General features: G+C 38.9%; 1 protein-coding gene across 1 annotated transcript; it reads left to right on the top strand.

Annotated features, from left to right (window-relative positions):
* The first annotated feature begins 2,275 nt into the window (after nucleotides 1-2,275).
* Nucleotides 2,276-17,962, top strand: lrrc31 (leucine rich repeat containing 31). Its single transcript, XM_017719233.2, has 11 exons — nucleotides 2,276-2,319; nucleotides 2,864-2,903; nucleotides 4,562-4,774; nucleotides 7,201-7,347; nucleotides 7,457-7,624; nucleotides 9,308-9,478; nucleotides 12,629-12,796; nucleotides 13,739-13,906; nucleotides 13,995-14,159; nucleotides 15,158-15,325; nucleotides 17,173-17,962. Exons 2-11 carry the CDS (start codon nucleotides 2,894-2,896, stop codon nucleotides 17,511-17,513), a joined length of 1,719 nt encoding a protein of 572 aa, XP_017574722.1. The 5' UTR covers nucleotides 2,276-2,319; nucleotides 2,864-2,893; the 3' UTR covers nucleotides 17,514-17,962.
* Nucleotides 17,963-18,731: the final 769 nt, after the last annotated feature.

Below are 18,731 nucleotides of genomic sequence, written 5' to 3'. Positions count from 1 at the left end.
AGCCACACTGCATCACCCTCAACTTTCTGTATGTCACTTCATTGGCATTGATATACTCATTACATTGCTGGGGTTAACAATAAAACCTATTCCTATATGTCATCCATTTATTATTTAACACAGCCACTTAACCTCAAGGCCAAAAGAAAGAGTTCAGTGTTTTAATACTGCAGCGCTGTATAAGCACGTTTTACTCAGTTTACCTCAGGCAGCAAAACCCATGATAGTTCCAGAGGGAAACTGACTAAAACCACAAAAAAATGACAGATTAGCAATTCACTTCTATATGGACGCCCATTCTTGCACTTAAAATATAAAAAAATCTACCACCTATTTTTTTTTATTAATTTCTGAACCGCTGTGCCATTTTGAAATACCTTCTCATTTTTTATGTGATTATTTCCATTATTTTCATATGCCTTCTCATTATTATGGTACTTGGTATGATGCTGTCTTGTTACTTTGAGAAACTTCATACGATTTATATTTACGTCTCAAAAACTCAAAGCATCCAAAAATAACGTCTCAAATAATGACGCAGCATCTCAAAATAATGACTTAGCATTTCGATAATGAGATAGTATCTCAAAATAATGACTTAGCATTTCGATGAGACAGCATCTCAAAATAATGACTTAGCATTTCGATGAGACAGCATCTCAAAATAATGACTTAGCATTTCGATAATGAGACAGCATCTCAAAATAATGACTTAGCATTTCGATAATGAGACAGCATCTCAAAATAATGACTTAGCATCTCGATAATGAGACAGTATCTCAAAATAATGACTTAGCATCTCGATAATGAGACAGTAGCTCAAAATGATGACTTAGCATCTCAAAATAATGACTTAGCATCTCGATAATGAGACAGCATCTCAAAATAATGACTTAGCATTTCGATAATGAGACAGTATCTCAAAATAATGACTTAGCATTTTGATAATGAGACAGCATCTCAAAATGATGACTTAGCATCTCGATAATGAGACAGTATCTCAAAATAATGACTTAGCATTTCGATAATGAGACAGTAGCTCAAAATAATGACTTAGCATCTCGATAATGAGACAGTATCTCAAAATAATGACTTAGCATCTCGATAATGAGACAGTATCTCAAAATAGTGACTTAGCATTTCGATGAGACAGTATCTCAAAATAATGACTTAGCATCTCGATAATGAGACAGTATCTCAAAATAATGACTTAGCATCTCGATAATGAGACAGTATCTCAAAATAATGACTTAGCATTTCGATAATGAGACAGTAGCTCAAAATAATGACTTAGCATTTCGATAATGAGACAGCACATCAAAATAATGACTTAGCATCTCAAAATGAGATAGTATCTCAAAATAATGAGAAAGTTTCTCAAAATAACCATGTTTCTCAAAATAATGAGAAAGCATCTCAATGAGACAGTACCTCAAAATACTGAGAGTATCTCAAAAGAAAGAATTACTATAGCAAAATAATGAGACAGTATCTCAAAATATTAACCTATCAACTCAATATAAGACAGTGCCTAAAAATAATGACTCATTATCTCAAAATCACAAGTTAGAATCTTGAAATAATGACTTAGTATCTCATCATAATGAATTAGCATCTCAAAATGAGACAATATCTCAAAATAATGACTTCGTATCTGAAAATAATGAGACAGTACCTCAGAATATTGACTTACTGTTTCAAAATAATGACTTAGTATCTGAGAATAATGACTTATTATTTCAGAATAATGACTTAGTATCTCAAAAAATGAGATAGTATCTCAAATAATGACAGTACCTCAGAATATTGATTTACTGTTTCAAAATAATGACTTAGTATCTGGAAATAATGAGACAGTACCTCAGAATATTGACTTAGTATCTCAAAAAATGAGATAGTATCTCAAATAATGACTTGGCGTCTTAAAATAACGAGATAGAACCTCAAAATAATGACTTAGTATCTGAAAATAATGACTTAGTATCTGAAAATAATGAGACAGTACCTCAGCATATTGACTTACTGTTTCAAAATAATGACTTAGTATCTGGAAATAATGACTAACCATCTCAAAATGATTAGTATGGCAAAAAGACAGCACAGCAATTCACTTAAAAAATGAAAAAAAAGTATTTTATTAGAATATAGTAGTTCTGTGTGGCCTGTTTCAGCCAGTTTACCTCAGGCTTAGTAAATCTATGGTGGCTCCTGAGGCGAAGTCCTGAGAGATTCACATGACTGAAAAAATACCAAGGTTCATTCGGCGCTTCCGGACTCACTGAAGCCTTACCTGTGCAGTCGACGCTGATTCGAGATCAGGTTTGTCGTTTTATGATGAAGAAAAGGTTTTAGGTGCGAACATTTCGCTCTTTATCAGCTCACAAAACACCCAAAACGACTCGGCGTTCACAACAGGTCGGTTAAAATTCAAGCGCGACCAACGGTTACCATGGATATTCGCTGAAAGCTTGGAACCAACGAGAAGTCTTGTTTTTAATTTTTCCCACCTGTATTCGGACAGGCCCCTCCCCCTGCGCTCGGGATTGGTTAGTGATTCATGCAAACGCTTGTATCCTGCGCTAGGATTGGTTAGTAGTTCGCATGTAGCGGAATACAGGACAAAACTAGCCAATCTCAGCGCAGGAAACCCGGTACTGCCAGGCAACTCCTCACAGGAGGCGGGACATGAAAGAATACGGGTAGGAAAAAAAATTACGAATGGAGATCCTGTTCACTTCTCTGAGCAGGATGTGTTGGAGTTGCGCAGGAATGTTGTCAAGTTTAACGTTAACAATGTTTTTCACTCAGCTTAACTTAAAATTTTCAAGTGTATAACAGTTATTTTTCCATGATTGCCTTATAGCTCCTTTGCTGCGAGAGTTGCTGTCCAGCGATGGAATCAGGTACAGTGTGCCGGCGGATCTGCATTTAAAGGAGCTCAGTTAGCCTGAACTGTAAAAAGTAAAAGATTTTAGGAGAAGCATTTTTGTACATTAAAACCTTTTCAGTGTTTCGTTTTTTGCATGGTTTTGGGAGGAACTTAAAGGGCCCTGTTTTTCTTGTCTTTTATTTCCCCCCATTTCTGACATTTCTACGTTACCATTTTACAGCCTCTCTTAATCCTTTAGAATTGACCACTGTGTGGTGTTCAGGTCTGTGGGACCCAGTTTCAATGTTATCAAAAGACAAAATGATCTGATTTATTATCATTTCAACTCCACTGGCCTTTGCCCATTTTCTGTGAAGAATATATACAATACCCCATTTTCAGTGCCTTCACTCTGTTCACACGTTTATATGACACATGGTGTTGGGCTGAACCCACGGGGAGTAAAAGTGTGGAGGTGATGTGTCTCTTCACTCTGTTCTCCTCCGACATGGCCTGCTGTTAGTGTGTGTGTGTGTATATACGTGTGTGAGGGTGGACAACATGGACAGGCTGCTGACTGGCTACAGCTGCTAATGTAGAACCCTAGGCTGACCACTTGTGATATTTTAAAAATCTGGTATTTTTACCTAAATTGTTGTGGTTGTATTGATAAAAAAAAAAAAAACAATAACGGCGTGGGTCCACCAGACCACTGAGTAACGACATCAACACCACCCAAGGGTTAAAAAGGCTATTTTTACTTTTACTATGCCTTAAAAACTGATATATGTAATTGTTCTCAGGTCTAATTTGATGCCGTGTTGTGCTTCATTTAAAAAAACAGGCTGAAACACTCCTTATAACAAATAACTCCTTTAACTTTAACTTAAGCAAATTCTGTTTTTTTTTGTTTATTTTGTTTTTTCTTTGTTTTTTTTTTGTGACATCACAGAAACAATGAATTCAAAACAGACTGTTAATGCTACATTTAGAAACATTAACAGTGCTTATATACTGCATAAGCAAACAATCCAGTTTTTCATGATATGGGCTTTTTAGATATTGAAACTTCATCTGCACCCTTTACACTCGCATTATATGTCCAAAAGTTTGTAGACACATTCTTATACAAAGTTTGATCTGAAATCAAGGGTATTTATACGGGGTTTGCCCCCATTTTCAGTCTGTACTAGGCTTTACTCTAGATATTGGATCATCGCTGTGATGATTTGATTGCATTTAGCCATTAGTGAGGTTAGGTTCTGATGTTGGATGGTTATTTGTGGATCACTCTAACCCACCCCAGAGGTATTGAATGGAGCTACATCATTCATTAACAGCATTTAGTAGATGCTCTTATCCAGAGCGACTCATTCCAGATCCAAATTATTCCAGAGAACGCAGTTCAACTGCTCCACAGCCCAATGCTGGGGATTTTTATACCCCTCAAGTCAACGCTCGGCATTGCAGACTCATGTGTGGCTGCTCCAAAATAACAGTACTTTTCTAGGAAGTTGTGCCTGCACTGGATGCACCTTAAAGTAGCTGAATTCACCTATTAGAAGGGTTGTCTGGAGACCTTTGGACATAGTGTGTATGTCACAAGCCCAGTCCGATTTATACTCAAAATTGTACCAATGTTTTAAGTAGATTTTGCCAAATGGTATATTTCTTGGATGTTTCACAACCCAGATCAGCAGAGAGGGCGAGAGGCCTCTCAGAAGAGGTCACCTTTGGATCTGATAATGAACCAGATTCGGAGGAAAACCTCCTTCACAGAACGAAAGAAGCCGTCCATGGGTCGCCTCTTCCGACCATCAGTGAGCAGCGACAAGAACGGAGAAATTCCTGAGACGAAGGAAGCAGAGAGCAGTGAGGGGAAAGGTAGCACAGGACCTGGAACAGGTACACACACACACACACACACACACACACACACACACACACACACACACACACACACACACAAACATACACTATGTACATGCTTAAATCTCCAGTCAAAATGGGTGTTTAATATAAGATTTTAGCAAAAAATCTGAAAACATATTTAACAGAAAATTACACTGAAGCCTTGGTATATACTGTTGAGTTAGTCCCCTTTTACCCTGTTCTTCAGTGGTCAGGACCCCCACGGACCATCACAGAGCAGGTACTATTTGGGTGGTGAATTATTCTCAGCACTGCAGTAACACTGATGTGGTGGTGGTGTGTTAGTGTGTGTTGTGCTGGTACGAGTAGATCAGACACAGCAGTGCTGCTGGAGTTTTAAACACCTCAGTGTCCACTCACTGTCCACTCTATTAGACACTCCTACCTTGTCAGACCACCTTGTAGATGTAAAGTCAGAGACGACAGCTCATCTGCTGCTGCACAGTTTGTGTTGGTCATCCTCTAGTCCTTCATCAGTGGACACAGGACGCTGCTGGCTGGATATTTTTGGTTGGTGGCCTATTCTGAGTCCAGCAGCGACACTGAGATGTTTAAAAACTCCAGCAGCGCTGCTCTGTCTGATCCACTCAGACCAGCGCAACATACATTATGAATGATCACCACCCAAATAGTACCTGCTCTGTGAGGGTCCATGGGGGTCCTGATCACTGAAGAACAGGGTAACAGAGTATCAGAGAAACAGATGGACTACAGTCTGTAACTGTAGAACTACAAAGTGCAGCTGTACAGTAAGTGGAGCTGATGAAACGGACAATGAGCGTAGAAACAAGGAGGTGGTCAGAATGTTACGCCTGATTGCTGTAAACTATTCATGACCATCACACAAACCGCCAAATAATCATTGCACTTTGATATTTAAATCAAATATATGATATATAAATAGCTATTATTATTATTATTATTATTTCCAAGTCATTGAGAAGTCCATTTTTAATTGATAACTTTAGAATATATTATTTTAATAATAATTATTCTAAAATTATCATTATTATTTAAATCCAGCATTAAAGTTAAAAAGACTCACTCTGTTCAAAAGAGGAGTGTAACTATCGCTTCGTCTGTGTAAACTTGCTTACTCATATCTTACAGGGGTGCTGCAGTAGTCTCTAAAGCGAAATTTCCAGTTTAAAAACTAGGAAACCCCCCCTTCTGATGATGTATGTTGACATTACCACTGCTTTGTGGTGGGTTTGTGGGGGCAGACTGTTCGAATTTTGTTTTTCCAGTTAGCTGGCGGATACAGAAAGAAGCCAAAGTGCAAATGTTAGTGCTAGGAAAGCAAACATCTAGTGCAGCCATGTAACTGTGATAACTCTTCATACATCATCAAATGTACAGAATCAATAACTTGAATGACGGGAATGACTTGTCAGATGAAGCTAGTTACAAGGTAGCTACCAACTAACTAGATCAGGGGTGTCAAACTCAACCATTATAAGGGCGATATTAAAAAATCTCAACAAATCAGTGGGCCAACTGTGTTTATTTCATGTTTATGTAATATTTTGCCACGATGCCAACTGGCCACATTCAAAATATGCCAAAACTGCAACAGCAAAATAGGTACTCACTTTTTAAAAACAGTGTAAGTTAAAAGGAAATTGTTCTAGATAACTGTTAAACCTCTTTAAATGTTACACAGCAGAGCTGCTGGAGTTTTAAACACCGCAGTGTCGCTGCTGGACTGAGAATAGTCCACCAACCAAAAATATCCAGCCAACAGCGTCCTGTGGGCAGCGTCCTGTGACCACTGATGAAGGACTAGAGAATGACCAACACAACCTGTGCAGCAGCAGATGAGCTGTCGTCTCTGACTTTACATCTACAAGGTGGACCGACAAGGAAGGAGTGTCTAAAAGAGTGGACAGAGAGTGGACACAGTGTTTAAAAACTCCAGCAGCACTGCTGTGTCTGATCCACTCGTACCAGCACAACACACACTAACACACCACCACCACGTCAGTGTTACTGCAGTGCTGAGAATGATCCTCCACACAAATAGTACCTGCTCTGTGAGGGTCCATGGGGGTCCTGACCACTGAAGAACAGGCTAACAAAGTATCAGAGAAACAGATGGACTACAGTCTGTAACTGTAGAACTACAAAGTGCAGCTATACAGTAAGTGGAGCTGATAAAATGGACAATGAGCGTAGAAACAAGGAGGTGGTCATCATGTTATGCCTGATCGGTGTATAACAGTGGCTTGGCCAGCAGTCAAGATTGGTTGACTCCACAGAGATTCCCAATAATTGCATGATTTTTTGTGCAATGCATGCTGGATATTGTAGTTCACTGATGATCAAAAATGTGAAAATAGTATAAAATTGGGAATTCTGTCAAACCGCTGAGGCCCTGAGCTCAACATGCTGTTTCTTAGAGAGCAGTGACACCGACTCTGAGATCAGCTCTGTGGTGGGATGGGGCCGAGTGAAGCAGTTTGTCCAGAAGCTCGGAAAGACACCAGACAGTCAGAGCTTAAGCCTTGCTCACTGTGACCTGACAGCCACTGATGTTGTTGAGCTTGGTAAGAGCTAAGACCTTCCTCTGAGTCCATGCGCTTTCATTTCATGGTACAGTGAACATCCATATGTCTTTCTCGCTGTCCTTACTTGATGGTTCGACCCCTCCCTCAGGAACCTTGCTGCCGTTCCTGGCTCAGTTGGAGGTGATGGATCTCTCCTGGAATGACCTGCTGGGAGGCTCTCTGAAGGCTCTGACCTGTCATTTGCAGCATGTAGGCAAACTGAAAGTGCTGAAAGTGAGCAGCTGCAGACTCACAGCTCAAGACCTTACGGCACTGGGTGAGAGAACTACTAATCTAGTCTGTTAAACTGGTTTAGAGATGACTGTGTGATGGAAGAAGCACCTGCCATACACAGTTGTATGCAAATGTTTTATCAAATCACATGCTTTTTTGATTTTCTAGGTGAAAACAAGTTAACCTTCTACTGCACGTATTATGAGGGCAATTTAAAAACTCCACTTTCTTGCATAAAATGGTCCTTGATTATTCAAGTATATAATACAAAAATGATATATTATGATCATTATATATATTATTTATAATTGGTCCCGATTATTACAATCAAAAACATTTGTAAAAATAATATTCATATGTGCAGGGGTGTTTTTGGAGTACGTTGCCTTGAGGCAACATTGTGAGACCATGGGAAGAAAGGATATAGAGCCATGTTCTAAGTCCATTCCACTGTCACACAATGTTGCTTCTAGGCAACAAACCTATCTGCAAATTCTCATTACAAAAAAATTGATAATGAATGTTAAAAAAAAGAGGTTTAAAAGTGCCCACTAAGAGATAGTGTGACCAAGTACATCCCTTTTTAATGACACACTCAAACTCTTCCCTTTATTGTTAACCCTGATATTGTCCTTTAATATGGATAACATTGCTGTAAAGAGAGGAAAGTGGGTTTATTGCCCTGAGGCAACATTGTGCAATACAGGGTTAACACATCCATATACAGAGAGCAAACTTTGATACGTTTTGCCTAATGAAGACCCTAGTGGTAAAAACATTGCAAGCAAAGAGTTCTGCTCCAATATAAATATATATATATATATATATATATATATATATATTTATAACAATTTTGGATCCAAAAACTGACATACAATGTACACTGGAAAGCAATTTTATGTCTCTAATAAAAGTATAAAGCATATTTTTCAAATGCATGAAGCCCACTCCTAACAATGCATCTCGTGATAAAAAGGAAAATTCTTGAAGGTGGTCTATAATGGGTTTTGGAGCAAAAAGCTTGAATTAATTTGGAATAAATAAGGGATATTTGAGGTATGCAATGTGCGGACACCCGTTTTTATTCATCGAACAAACATAAATATGGCATTTGTCTGCAAATTTAAGTACAACCTTTATTTTTTTAATGTATTGGAAAATATAAAAATATACAAATGCCATAACTTTTGCACAAGCCACATTTTGTGCTTTAATGTTCTTCCTAATGATAAATTCGGCAAATAAACGAAAACTGTGCATTAAAATGTGCAGAAGTGTGTTCTCTGTAGAGAATGGGTTAACTTCTTAACTGGGTTTATTTTCGTTAGAACGTCATTTGACAAGGGTCGCCCAAACTTTTGCACATAACAGTGCTTTGTTTAAAATGACTGGCTGTGGCTCGCACAGTTTAGCATTTGGCCTCTACACCATCCATCAGTGGAAAAGGGCCACCAATGGACCGCCACTGACCAGGTATTATTTGGATGGTGGATCAGTGTCAGCAGCACAGCTGAAAGTAAAGATGTCCAGCTAACACTAGAGAGTGACCAACAAAAATAGCATGCAATAATATGAGCTGTGGTCTGTAACTATACACCAGGAAGCTAGACGTGTTTAATGACTGGGCCAGTTAGTGCACTTATGGAAAATACTGAAAAAAAATAACTACATACTTTAGTGTACAGTGTATATACTTTAGTTACATATGAGTATTGGTCTGTGACAGGGGAGGCTCTGGACTGTGTTCCTTTGATGGAGATGCTGGATTTGTCCTGGAACGCGGGGGTAGGGGGAGGAAATCTCCATTGCTTAACCAAGCATCTCCACTCTGCCAGCTCTCTGAGGGAGCTCCACCTGGTCGACTGTCATCTCTCTGAAGCAGATGCTGTGGCACTTGGTGAGTGCACATTTATGTTGTGTCCCTGCTGTACTCCAACCATTAATAATGTACAGCTGTATGCAAGAGTCCATGTGTTGTCGATGTTCTAAGTGAAAATAACTTAACACATACTGACAAAGAACCCAGAGGCAAAAAAATTGCAATTATTTTTTAGTAAATAGACGTTGAGATAAGAAGTCTGTGGACATTGGGCCTCATTCACCAATATCTTCCTTACTTTTTTCTTCAGTGTGTTCCTGAGAAAGGTCCTAAGAAAAGGTGTTAAAGCGCAGAACAGTTCTCCCCTTCGTGCTTTTGAGTGTGTGTAGGTTCTGTTCTTACTTAAGAACAAATCCCAAATATGGAAACACGGCTGAAAGTCAGAATCCCCGTGAAAACTGTGTGTTTTTAAGGAAGAATTTTGTCCTTAAGAACAGTTGGAGAATGAGGCCCACTCAATTTTACAGATTTTTTAAAGACACTTAAATTTTGTGCCAATTTTAGTGCAGAATTTCTATTTATTTATATATATATTGTAAGAAAACAAAACATATATAATGAGTCCAAAACTTATACATAACGTTTATTCCCCCAGTATGTTAAATGTGGTAAATAAACAGCTATTTTTCATTTAAATGTACAGACGTGTGTCCTTTGTAGAAGTGTTAAATTATTTTCTCTTACTAAAATCAACAAAACATGTCATTTGATGAGGGGTGCCCAAACATTTGCATACAATTGTAAGGCAGACTGTGTACTAACCTTTGACCTGTTTTGCAGTAGCAGAGAGTGATGAAGTGCCGTTACTATTCCAGCGTTTATCAAATCTAGCTGTGACCTTATAGGCTACTTTTATTACTATTAGCATTTTTATTATAGTTTTTAATTAACCCGCCTTTTTCTGTGTACTTCTTTGAGATAGAAATGATGCTCCTGTACTGGAAGGCTGTTCTATTTACTGACCTTTAAATGTCAATTCCAGTTTGATCTTATTGGCTACCTATGTAATGTTAGGCAAGGGAGGCTATGTTATCTCAGTAAAGGAAACAGAGTACATACTGTATCAAAAACAACACTTGCCATACTATAAGACCTAAAGATTAGACAGGTCATGCTACTGTAGCTGTTTTGCTGTTGTATTGCATGAAATTACAACCCCATTTCCAAAAACGTTGGGATGCTGTGCAGAATGTAAATAAAAATAGAATGCAATGATCATGTAAACCATAATTTTCAAGGAAAATAATACAAAGAAAACATAACAAAAGTGGAAACTGGGAAATTTGATTGTTTTGTGAGAAATATATACACATTTTGAATTTAATGCCAAAACACGTTACAAAACAGTTGAGATTGTTCATGTTTACCACTGTTTTTCATCACCTCTTCTTTTAAGCACACTCTGTAAGTGTTTGGGAACTGAGGAAACACTGCTGTAGTTTTGAAAGTGAAACATTTTCCCGTTCTTCTTTGAAATAGGATTTTAGCTGGTCGGGGTCTCCTTTATCATATTTTTCATTTCATAATTCGCAACATGTTCTCACTGGATGACAGATCTGGACTGCAGGCAGGCCACTTTAGCACGCAGACTCTTTTAATATAGAGCAATGCTGCTGAAATACGTACAGAATGAGGTTTGAAATTGTCTTGCTGAAATAATCAAGGCCTTCTTTGAAAAAGACGTTGTCTGAATGGCAGCACATGTTGCCAAAACATGTATATTCCATCCATCCATCCATCCATCCATTTTCTAAGCTGCTTCTCCCTCAGGGTCGTGGGGGCTGCTGGAGCCTATCCCGGTCACCGGGCGGAAGGCAGGATACACCCTGGACAGGTCACCAGTCCATCGCAGGGCGAAATGAATGTATATTGTTCAGCATTAATGATGCTTTCACAGATGTGCACCTCACCCATGCTATGCGCACTAACGCACACCTATACCATCATGAATACTGGTATATTTGAAGTGTGTGCTAATAACAAGCTGAGTGATCTTTAGCCTGGAGGACATAGTATCCATGATTTCCAAAAAGAATTTCAAATGTTGATTCGTCAGACCATAGGACACCTTTCCGTTTCTCCTCAGTCCATTTTAAATGAGCTTGGGCCCAGAGAAGGTGGCAGCATTTCTGGATCCTGCCATGGGGCAGTCATGGGCTGGAGGTTAGGGACCTGGCCCTGTGACCGGAAGGTTGCCGGTTTGATCCCCAGTGCCGACAGTCAATGACCGAGGTGTCCTTGAGCAACACACCTAACCCCCAATTGCTCCCCGGGTGCAGTGGATAGGGCTGCCCACCGCTTCAGGCAAGTGTGCTCACTGCCCCCTAGTGTGTATCTGGTGTTTCACTTCACAGACAGGTTAAAGGTAGAGATGGAATTCCTCCCGTTTGTGGGATTTAAAAAGTATCACTTAATATTTGGTTTCTTCTTTGTGTTTCAGAGTTTTAACTTGCATTTGTGGATGCAGCGACGAACAGTTTTCATAGACAGTGGTTTTCAGAAGTGTTTCTGAGCCCAAGCAGTGATTTCCACTACAGAATCATGCCTGCTTTTAATGCAGTGCCACCTGAGGCCCAAAGATCATGGCAAGCAAGTACTGGTTTGGGTCCTTGTCCCTTGCATACAGAGATTCTCTTTTAATGTTATTATGTACCAGAGATGATGAAAAGCAGAAGTTCTTTGCTATTTTATATTGAGAAATGTTATTCTTGAATTGTCGCACTATTTGATCGTGCAGTCTTTCACAGAGTGATGAGCCCCTCCTCATCTTTATTACAGAAAGACTCTGAGATGATCTTTTTATACCCAGTCTTGTTACTGACCTGTTGCCAATTAACCACCAGGTGTTTTTTTTCAGCTCTTTACAACTTTACCAGCCTTTTGTTCTCCCATCCAAACTTTTTTGAAAAGTGTTGTTGGCATCAAATTCAAAATGGGCAAATATTTTTCAAAAAACAATAAAATTTCTGTTTCAGCTTTTGATACAGTATATTGTACTATTTTCAATGAAATATAGGGTTTAAATGATTTGCACATCATTGCATTTTGTTTGTATTTACATTTTGCACAGCGTCCCAACTTTTCTGGAAACGGGGTTGTAAAAGGGAAGTAGATTTAAATGTATGTATTATAATTTATCACTTATATTATGACATTATTGGTTTCCAGGTGAAGTTCTCCTCTTATTGACTTGTTTGGAGGTCTTGGACCTGTCCAACAACAAGCTGATGGTAAAGGGGGTGGAGCATGTGGCCTCCTCTCTGAACTCCACTCCACAGCTGAAGACCCTGAAGCTGAGCATGTGTGGACTGAATCAGGATAGCCTCGCCATTCTGGGTATGAGGGTACTGCTGAGGAAAAGTTGATGTATGAAATAAATTAGAAAAAATATGAATGGACATGTTTTAGCATGAAAATATACAGTATTGCTTATTGACGCTGATATGTCAGTAATGCAAAAGAGGAAAACCAAATTGCCTGAGCCATTCCAAAAAATCCCAAAACAAAACAGATTACATATGAAAAAGTAATGCTGGGAAGCGATGAGGAGGCGGACACATATGCTGAGAAGGCTGAGATTTATTAGGTGCAAATCCAGAGTCATGGTCAAGACGGTCCAGGGTCAGAGAGCCAACACGGAGAGCAGGAGGGACAGACATAACGAAATAGAAACCCAGAAATCCAAACACCGAACAATACCATACACCAAACACTTCAAACAATACAAAGACCAGCAAGGGACTAGACAAAACAAAGGGCTCAAGTACAGCAGGTAAACAAGACACAGGTGGTAAACACAGGTGAAAACAATCAAGGGCAGGGTCTGGAAACAAGTGGGCAGGACAGGGGAGAATCAAAACCAAAAGCACATGGACCGGAAGGTACTGGAAGGTAAACACAAGCACATGGATGACTGGGAGGGGCCATTGGTGACAGAAAAATAGAAAAGGGCAGGAGCTGGTTTGGATTATGATCTTTTATTATGCAAAATGAGGAAGCTCATTCCTGGCAGGAAGAGGGGATAAATTAAGCCTGTATTTTGTTTGTCAAAATTCTCATTGAATCAAATTTATGACTTGCCTTCTTGAAGTTATGACTTAGTATGCCATGAAATGCTTATTCTCTTGACTTCTTGTGACTTAATAATGGCTTATTATTCTGAAACAATTTCTTACACATTATTTTGGCATGCTACTAACTCAAAATCTCAAGAGCCCATTTTTGGAGAAAATGAGTCATTATTTTGAGATAGTCAAACTCTGGTCTTGTAAATCACAGGTGAGAAACTGAGGTTCCTCCCAGGCCTGGAGCATCTAGACCTGTCCTGTAATAAGCAATCCGGTGGTGGTTTCAGCACAATGACCACAAGCCTGTGTCTCCTCACACATCTGAAATGCTTGGACATGCATTTGTGTTGTCTCACAGAGGACGACATACTGGAGCTGGGTAAGAAGATGTGCTCTTAACTGACTTTTTTCATATAATTATTAAATTTGAAGTCTGCCGATATTTGCATTATTTTTTCTTTTTTCAGTCCAAGCTGTTCCTTCTTTGGGTGAGCTCACAGAACTGGACCTGGGGTCCAATAAAAGCGTTGGAGGTGTGATCCGGTCTCTTCTGCCTGTCCTACCTCTCTCAAAGATGAAGAAGCTTTACCTGAACAACTGTGGCCTGAGTCCTGAGACATGCCAGGCTTTAGGTATGAAATGAGTAGAGCCTGAGACAATTGTGTGGTTTGCAGTTGTACTTAAGAATCAACATACAGAGACCACCCTTCATTAATTTAATTTCCAGCACTATTAAGTTATTCAGGAAAAAAGCAGAAGACATATGTTATTTGCCAAAAGTATGTGGTCATTTGTCCTAATTATTGAGTTTGTTTCATTACTAACAAGTGTATAAAGTGTTTGGAAAGGGATGTCCAACAAGCTCATATAGGTGTGATGGTCAGGTGTCCACATACTTTTGGCCATTTTGGAGAATTTTAGCAGGAGGAGAAATTAAGCTACAGGCTGATTAAAGGGGCGATTATGATGGCAGCTACAGTGTAAAGCATTATTTTATACACCGATCAGGCATAACACTATGTCCACCTCCTTGTTTCTACGCTCATTGTCCATTTTATCAGCTCCACTTACTGTATAGCTGCACTTTGTAGTTCTACAGTTACAGACTGTAGTCCATCTGTTTCTCTGATACTTTGTTATACCCATTTTACCCTGTTCTTCAGTGGTCAGGACCCCCATGGACCCTCGCAGAGCAGGTACTATTTAGGTGGTGGATCATTCTCAGCACTGCAGTAACACTGAGGTGGTGGTGGTGTGTTATCAGTCCAGGTGGTGTGTTTTCAGTCCAGAAGTGACACTGAGGTGTTTAAAACCTCCAGCGCTGCTGTGTCTGATCCACTCAGACCGGGGCAACCTGCTCTGTGAGGGTCCATGGGGGTCCTGACCACTGAAGAACAGGGTAAAAGGAGGCTAACTCAACAGTATATACTGAGGCTTCACTGCTTCTGTGAGGGTCCATGGGGTTCTTTGACTTTTCCCTTCCTTATGCAAGTGGATTAACTTATACATAATCTCTTTAGAAATAATAAAATAAATGAGGGGAGGTCTCTGAGTTACTACTGCATGGTACTGTATTTATAAGACTTATTGCGGCTGTATGTGTGTGTAAATGCATTTGCATGCATCATAGCCACCACCATGCAGTCACTCAGGCAGCTGGAGTGTCTAAACCTGTCATGGAACAAGAATGTTGGGGAAATTCTGCAGCAGCTCCTGGAACCTTTGCAGGCTGACTGTAAACTGGAGGAGCTGAGACTGAGTAGCTGTGACTTGACAACCGAGGACATGCTTCACTTAGGTATATGGAGTTGTAAGGGTGGGCAATATGGCAAAAACATAACACTGTAATAACTGAAGACTTCTTCACACTTTAATATTATGTAAGGGAGAAAATTCCAGAATTCCAATTTTTTAGAATGTCTTTATAATTCCAGCATGTGGTGGTGATAGAAACTAGGGGGTCGTGACGTATACAGTGCAAATATAGCCATTTTATATACTATCCAAAAGCACCAGTGAATACATGTGTCTTCTGAGTATTTCTTTGTAATGTTGATAAAAAGGTAAATGTACTTTTGTGCTGCTGGAGGTTAAAACGTATTTAAAGAATACATTTGGGGCCAAAATCATGCAACAAAACAATTTCAAAACAACTTCTCGGCCACCGGACAACATGTCATATTCTTAACCATTTCGTAGAATAACTGTCTGTAAGGGAGCTTCTGGTTCCTATCACCACCACTGTGAACAATTCTGTCTCGGCAAGTTTCTCTAGAACGCAGCATTTCACACCAAACCACTCTGAATGACTTTATTTAGATCATAACAATTGAATTTTCCAGAATAAAAAAAAATAGGTGGAATTTCCCTTTCAGAAAGAATGTTGGTAGATGAAAGTAACTTCTAAATGGTACAAATGAATCAATTTGTAATTGGTAAAAATAAATTCATATTTATTAATCAGTAAAAACTAAATATATCAAAATAAAGTAAACTGCTAAAACGTGTTATTATGTAGGTTATGCAGTTACTGTTCACTGGTTATTGTTTAAGAGGTCTATAAGTGGCCTAAATGTCTTTCATATGATGCATGGAGTTGTTCAGAGTTTCCAGATGTACTGACAGTATCTACAGTACTGTGTGAAAGTCTTAGGCACCCAAGACAAAAATCTATTTATTTGTGTAGTTTGTGTTTATTTGTTGAGAAAAGTGTTAATATTTGAATAAACAAAATGTATAGAATATTAATTAATCATGATAATGATGTTTTATATATATATATATATATATATATATATATATATATATATATATACATAATAGTGATTTTCTGGATATTAGTCTGTTTGTTTACCCATTTCCAAGCCTCTCCTCGAGGAAGTCCAGTATTATATGTAGTTAAAAAGCAGCTCCTGGTTTGAATCAGTGCTCAGTAAATTGAGCTCATGGTGTAATTGATGATATTAACGAGTCAAGGAAAAATATGGACCCAAGAAATTCTTGTTACTTTTTATTGTTTTCATGTTGATTTGAATTATGAATATGACTTTATTCTACTGTATATTGTAATAAACTCACTGCTGAGGTACACTGTTTAAAAATTTGGTCAGATGCCTAAAACTTTCACACAGTACTGTATATACTGTTACTTTCAGTACAAAATCTCATATCTCCTTTTTTGTTGTTACTCAGTATTTGAGTTAGTTTGAGAATGTCTGTTGTCTTTTACATTGTGTGTAAATTTCATGTTGAATGGACCAGAAGAAACGGCCCAAAATAACTTGGGAGAAAAGTCTGGTTCCATTGATTTACACTAAAAGTAAAGTCAGTTTTTTTTCCGTCTCCTGTAAAATGATTATTTTGGAGATATGAGGTTTTGTTCTGACTATAATGCTATACTCAGCTTTAACATCCCAGGCTTATTACACACTAAGGCTTATTATTCAGTAACTACAGGGACTCTAATGCAAATTCGCTGAGCTGTTTTTAAGTCACAGAGGTGTGCAATAAAACTTTGGCCGTGCAGGTGGGCGTGTCTATTTAACGCACCGTTATATAACCCACCCCTGTGTGATCGCATATGATTTCAGTGCCTGTTTCTGCTGCTTCTATGGGAGGTGTTACATTCTATGTATGTTCTTGTAGAATCTGCTTGCGAGCGAGGGGCTCTGTCAAAGCTGAAGCTTTTGGACCTCTCTTACAACGGCAGCGTGGGTGATGGCGGCTGGGTTTCGCTCTTTGGGGCAGTTGCTGGTCTAAAGGAGCTGCAGGAGCTGGACGTTAGCTTGCGGCCCTCTGCCTCTCTCTCTGCATCCCCCTGGCTACCTGCCCTGCTGGACGCTCTGCCCCAGCTGCCTTCCCTGCGCCGTCTGTCCCTGCAGCGCTGGGCCCTCGGCGCAGGGGAGAGAGAGAAGCTGGAGAAAAGCCTGACCAAGAGGAACGTTGTCTTGGAGTGTGATAAAGCCATAGAGAAGGCGGCAGGTTAAAGATTAGCTCCAGTTCACTAAAGAGGGCGCTGTAATTTTATAAAGCATGCATTTAAATGATTAAGATACAGATTAATTTATCACATTTTCTGTCACCGTTTGATGATTTTTGTCATTGTATCATCACTGTAATGTCAAAATTTCAACGTATTTTTACATTTTTTACACCATTTTCCATTTTCCATTATAAGAACATTTCATGATGAATGTTTAGAATGTTTTTCTCTTCTCCTGTGAAGTATTTAGAAGGCCTGGAGAGGAGCTTAGGAGCCATTCATGAGGTGAAAAGCATTTTTAAGCTGAAATGACTGCACTTAAAAGCCAATTTTATACTTCTATATAAAACCAAACTTATTCAAAGGAACCTTAACAACTAAATCTGCAGGGATACTTTTCCACGCCTCTGAAGTTCAGTCTTAGAAGTTGGTTGATGATTTTCTGAAGTAATCAAACCCATTCAGTGGTGTTGAGGTCTGGACTCTGGGGTGGTCAGTCCATCGTTCAGCTTCTTTGTTTGATGTGTCCGTCTCCTTTTCTCAGTGAGGTTCTTCTTGATCAGCTACACGTCCTTTCAGACCCACAGCACTGAGTGGTCTTCTCACAGTGGAAGGATGGACAGAAACACCTGTGGATGTTTTCAGATCTGAAGCGGCTTGATTTACTCCTCTCTCTTAAAGAGGAAAGTGCTGTTATATAATGGGGACTGTCTGTCAGATCTGTTTCAAAAATAATAGTTTTCCACTTATTTTCCTTTACCATTGCCCCTATGCACATGGATTATTTTATAGCTGTTCTATCCAGAAAAAATTCTGACAAAAAAAAAAACTTATTGCCCATTTGACTGGAAATTAAATAAAGTGATTTCTGACTTTTGCACAGCACTGTAGTGGCTATTAGAGGTGAATCATATGGCAAAAATATAATGATGATATAGTGATCATGATAAATAATATTTATCTTTTCAGATGTCTGATCAGTTGGAACTGAGAAAAAAGAACCAATAGAGCTCAAAACTACTTGTGAACACAATGATTTTTATTCAGTATTTGGCATATTGTGTTGCTCTAAATCTAGTTAACTAATCCAGAACTTCTTTTGCTCTCTTTATAGTGAAACGTGCAGTTGGTCAGTGTTCTACAACTATCCTGACAACAAACATATGTTCAGAAAAGCATTTTGTTTTATATTGTGATGTAATTTAGCACAGTAACGATATAT

This window comes from Pygocentrus nattereri, chromosome 24 (assembly GCF_015220715.1).
Source record: "Pygocentrus nattereri isolate fPygNat1 chromosome 24, fPygNat1.pri, whole genome shotgun sequence".
Classification (NCBI taxonomy): Eukaryota; Metazoa; Chordata; class Actinopteri; order Characiformes; family Serrasalmidae; genus Pygocentrus; species Pygocentrus nattereri.
The sequence above is the reverse complement of the archived record's forward strand: the minus strand, read 5'-3'. Positions and strand labels throughout refer to the sequence as shown.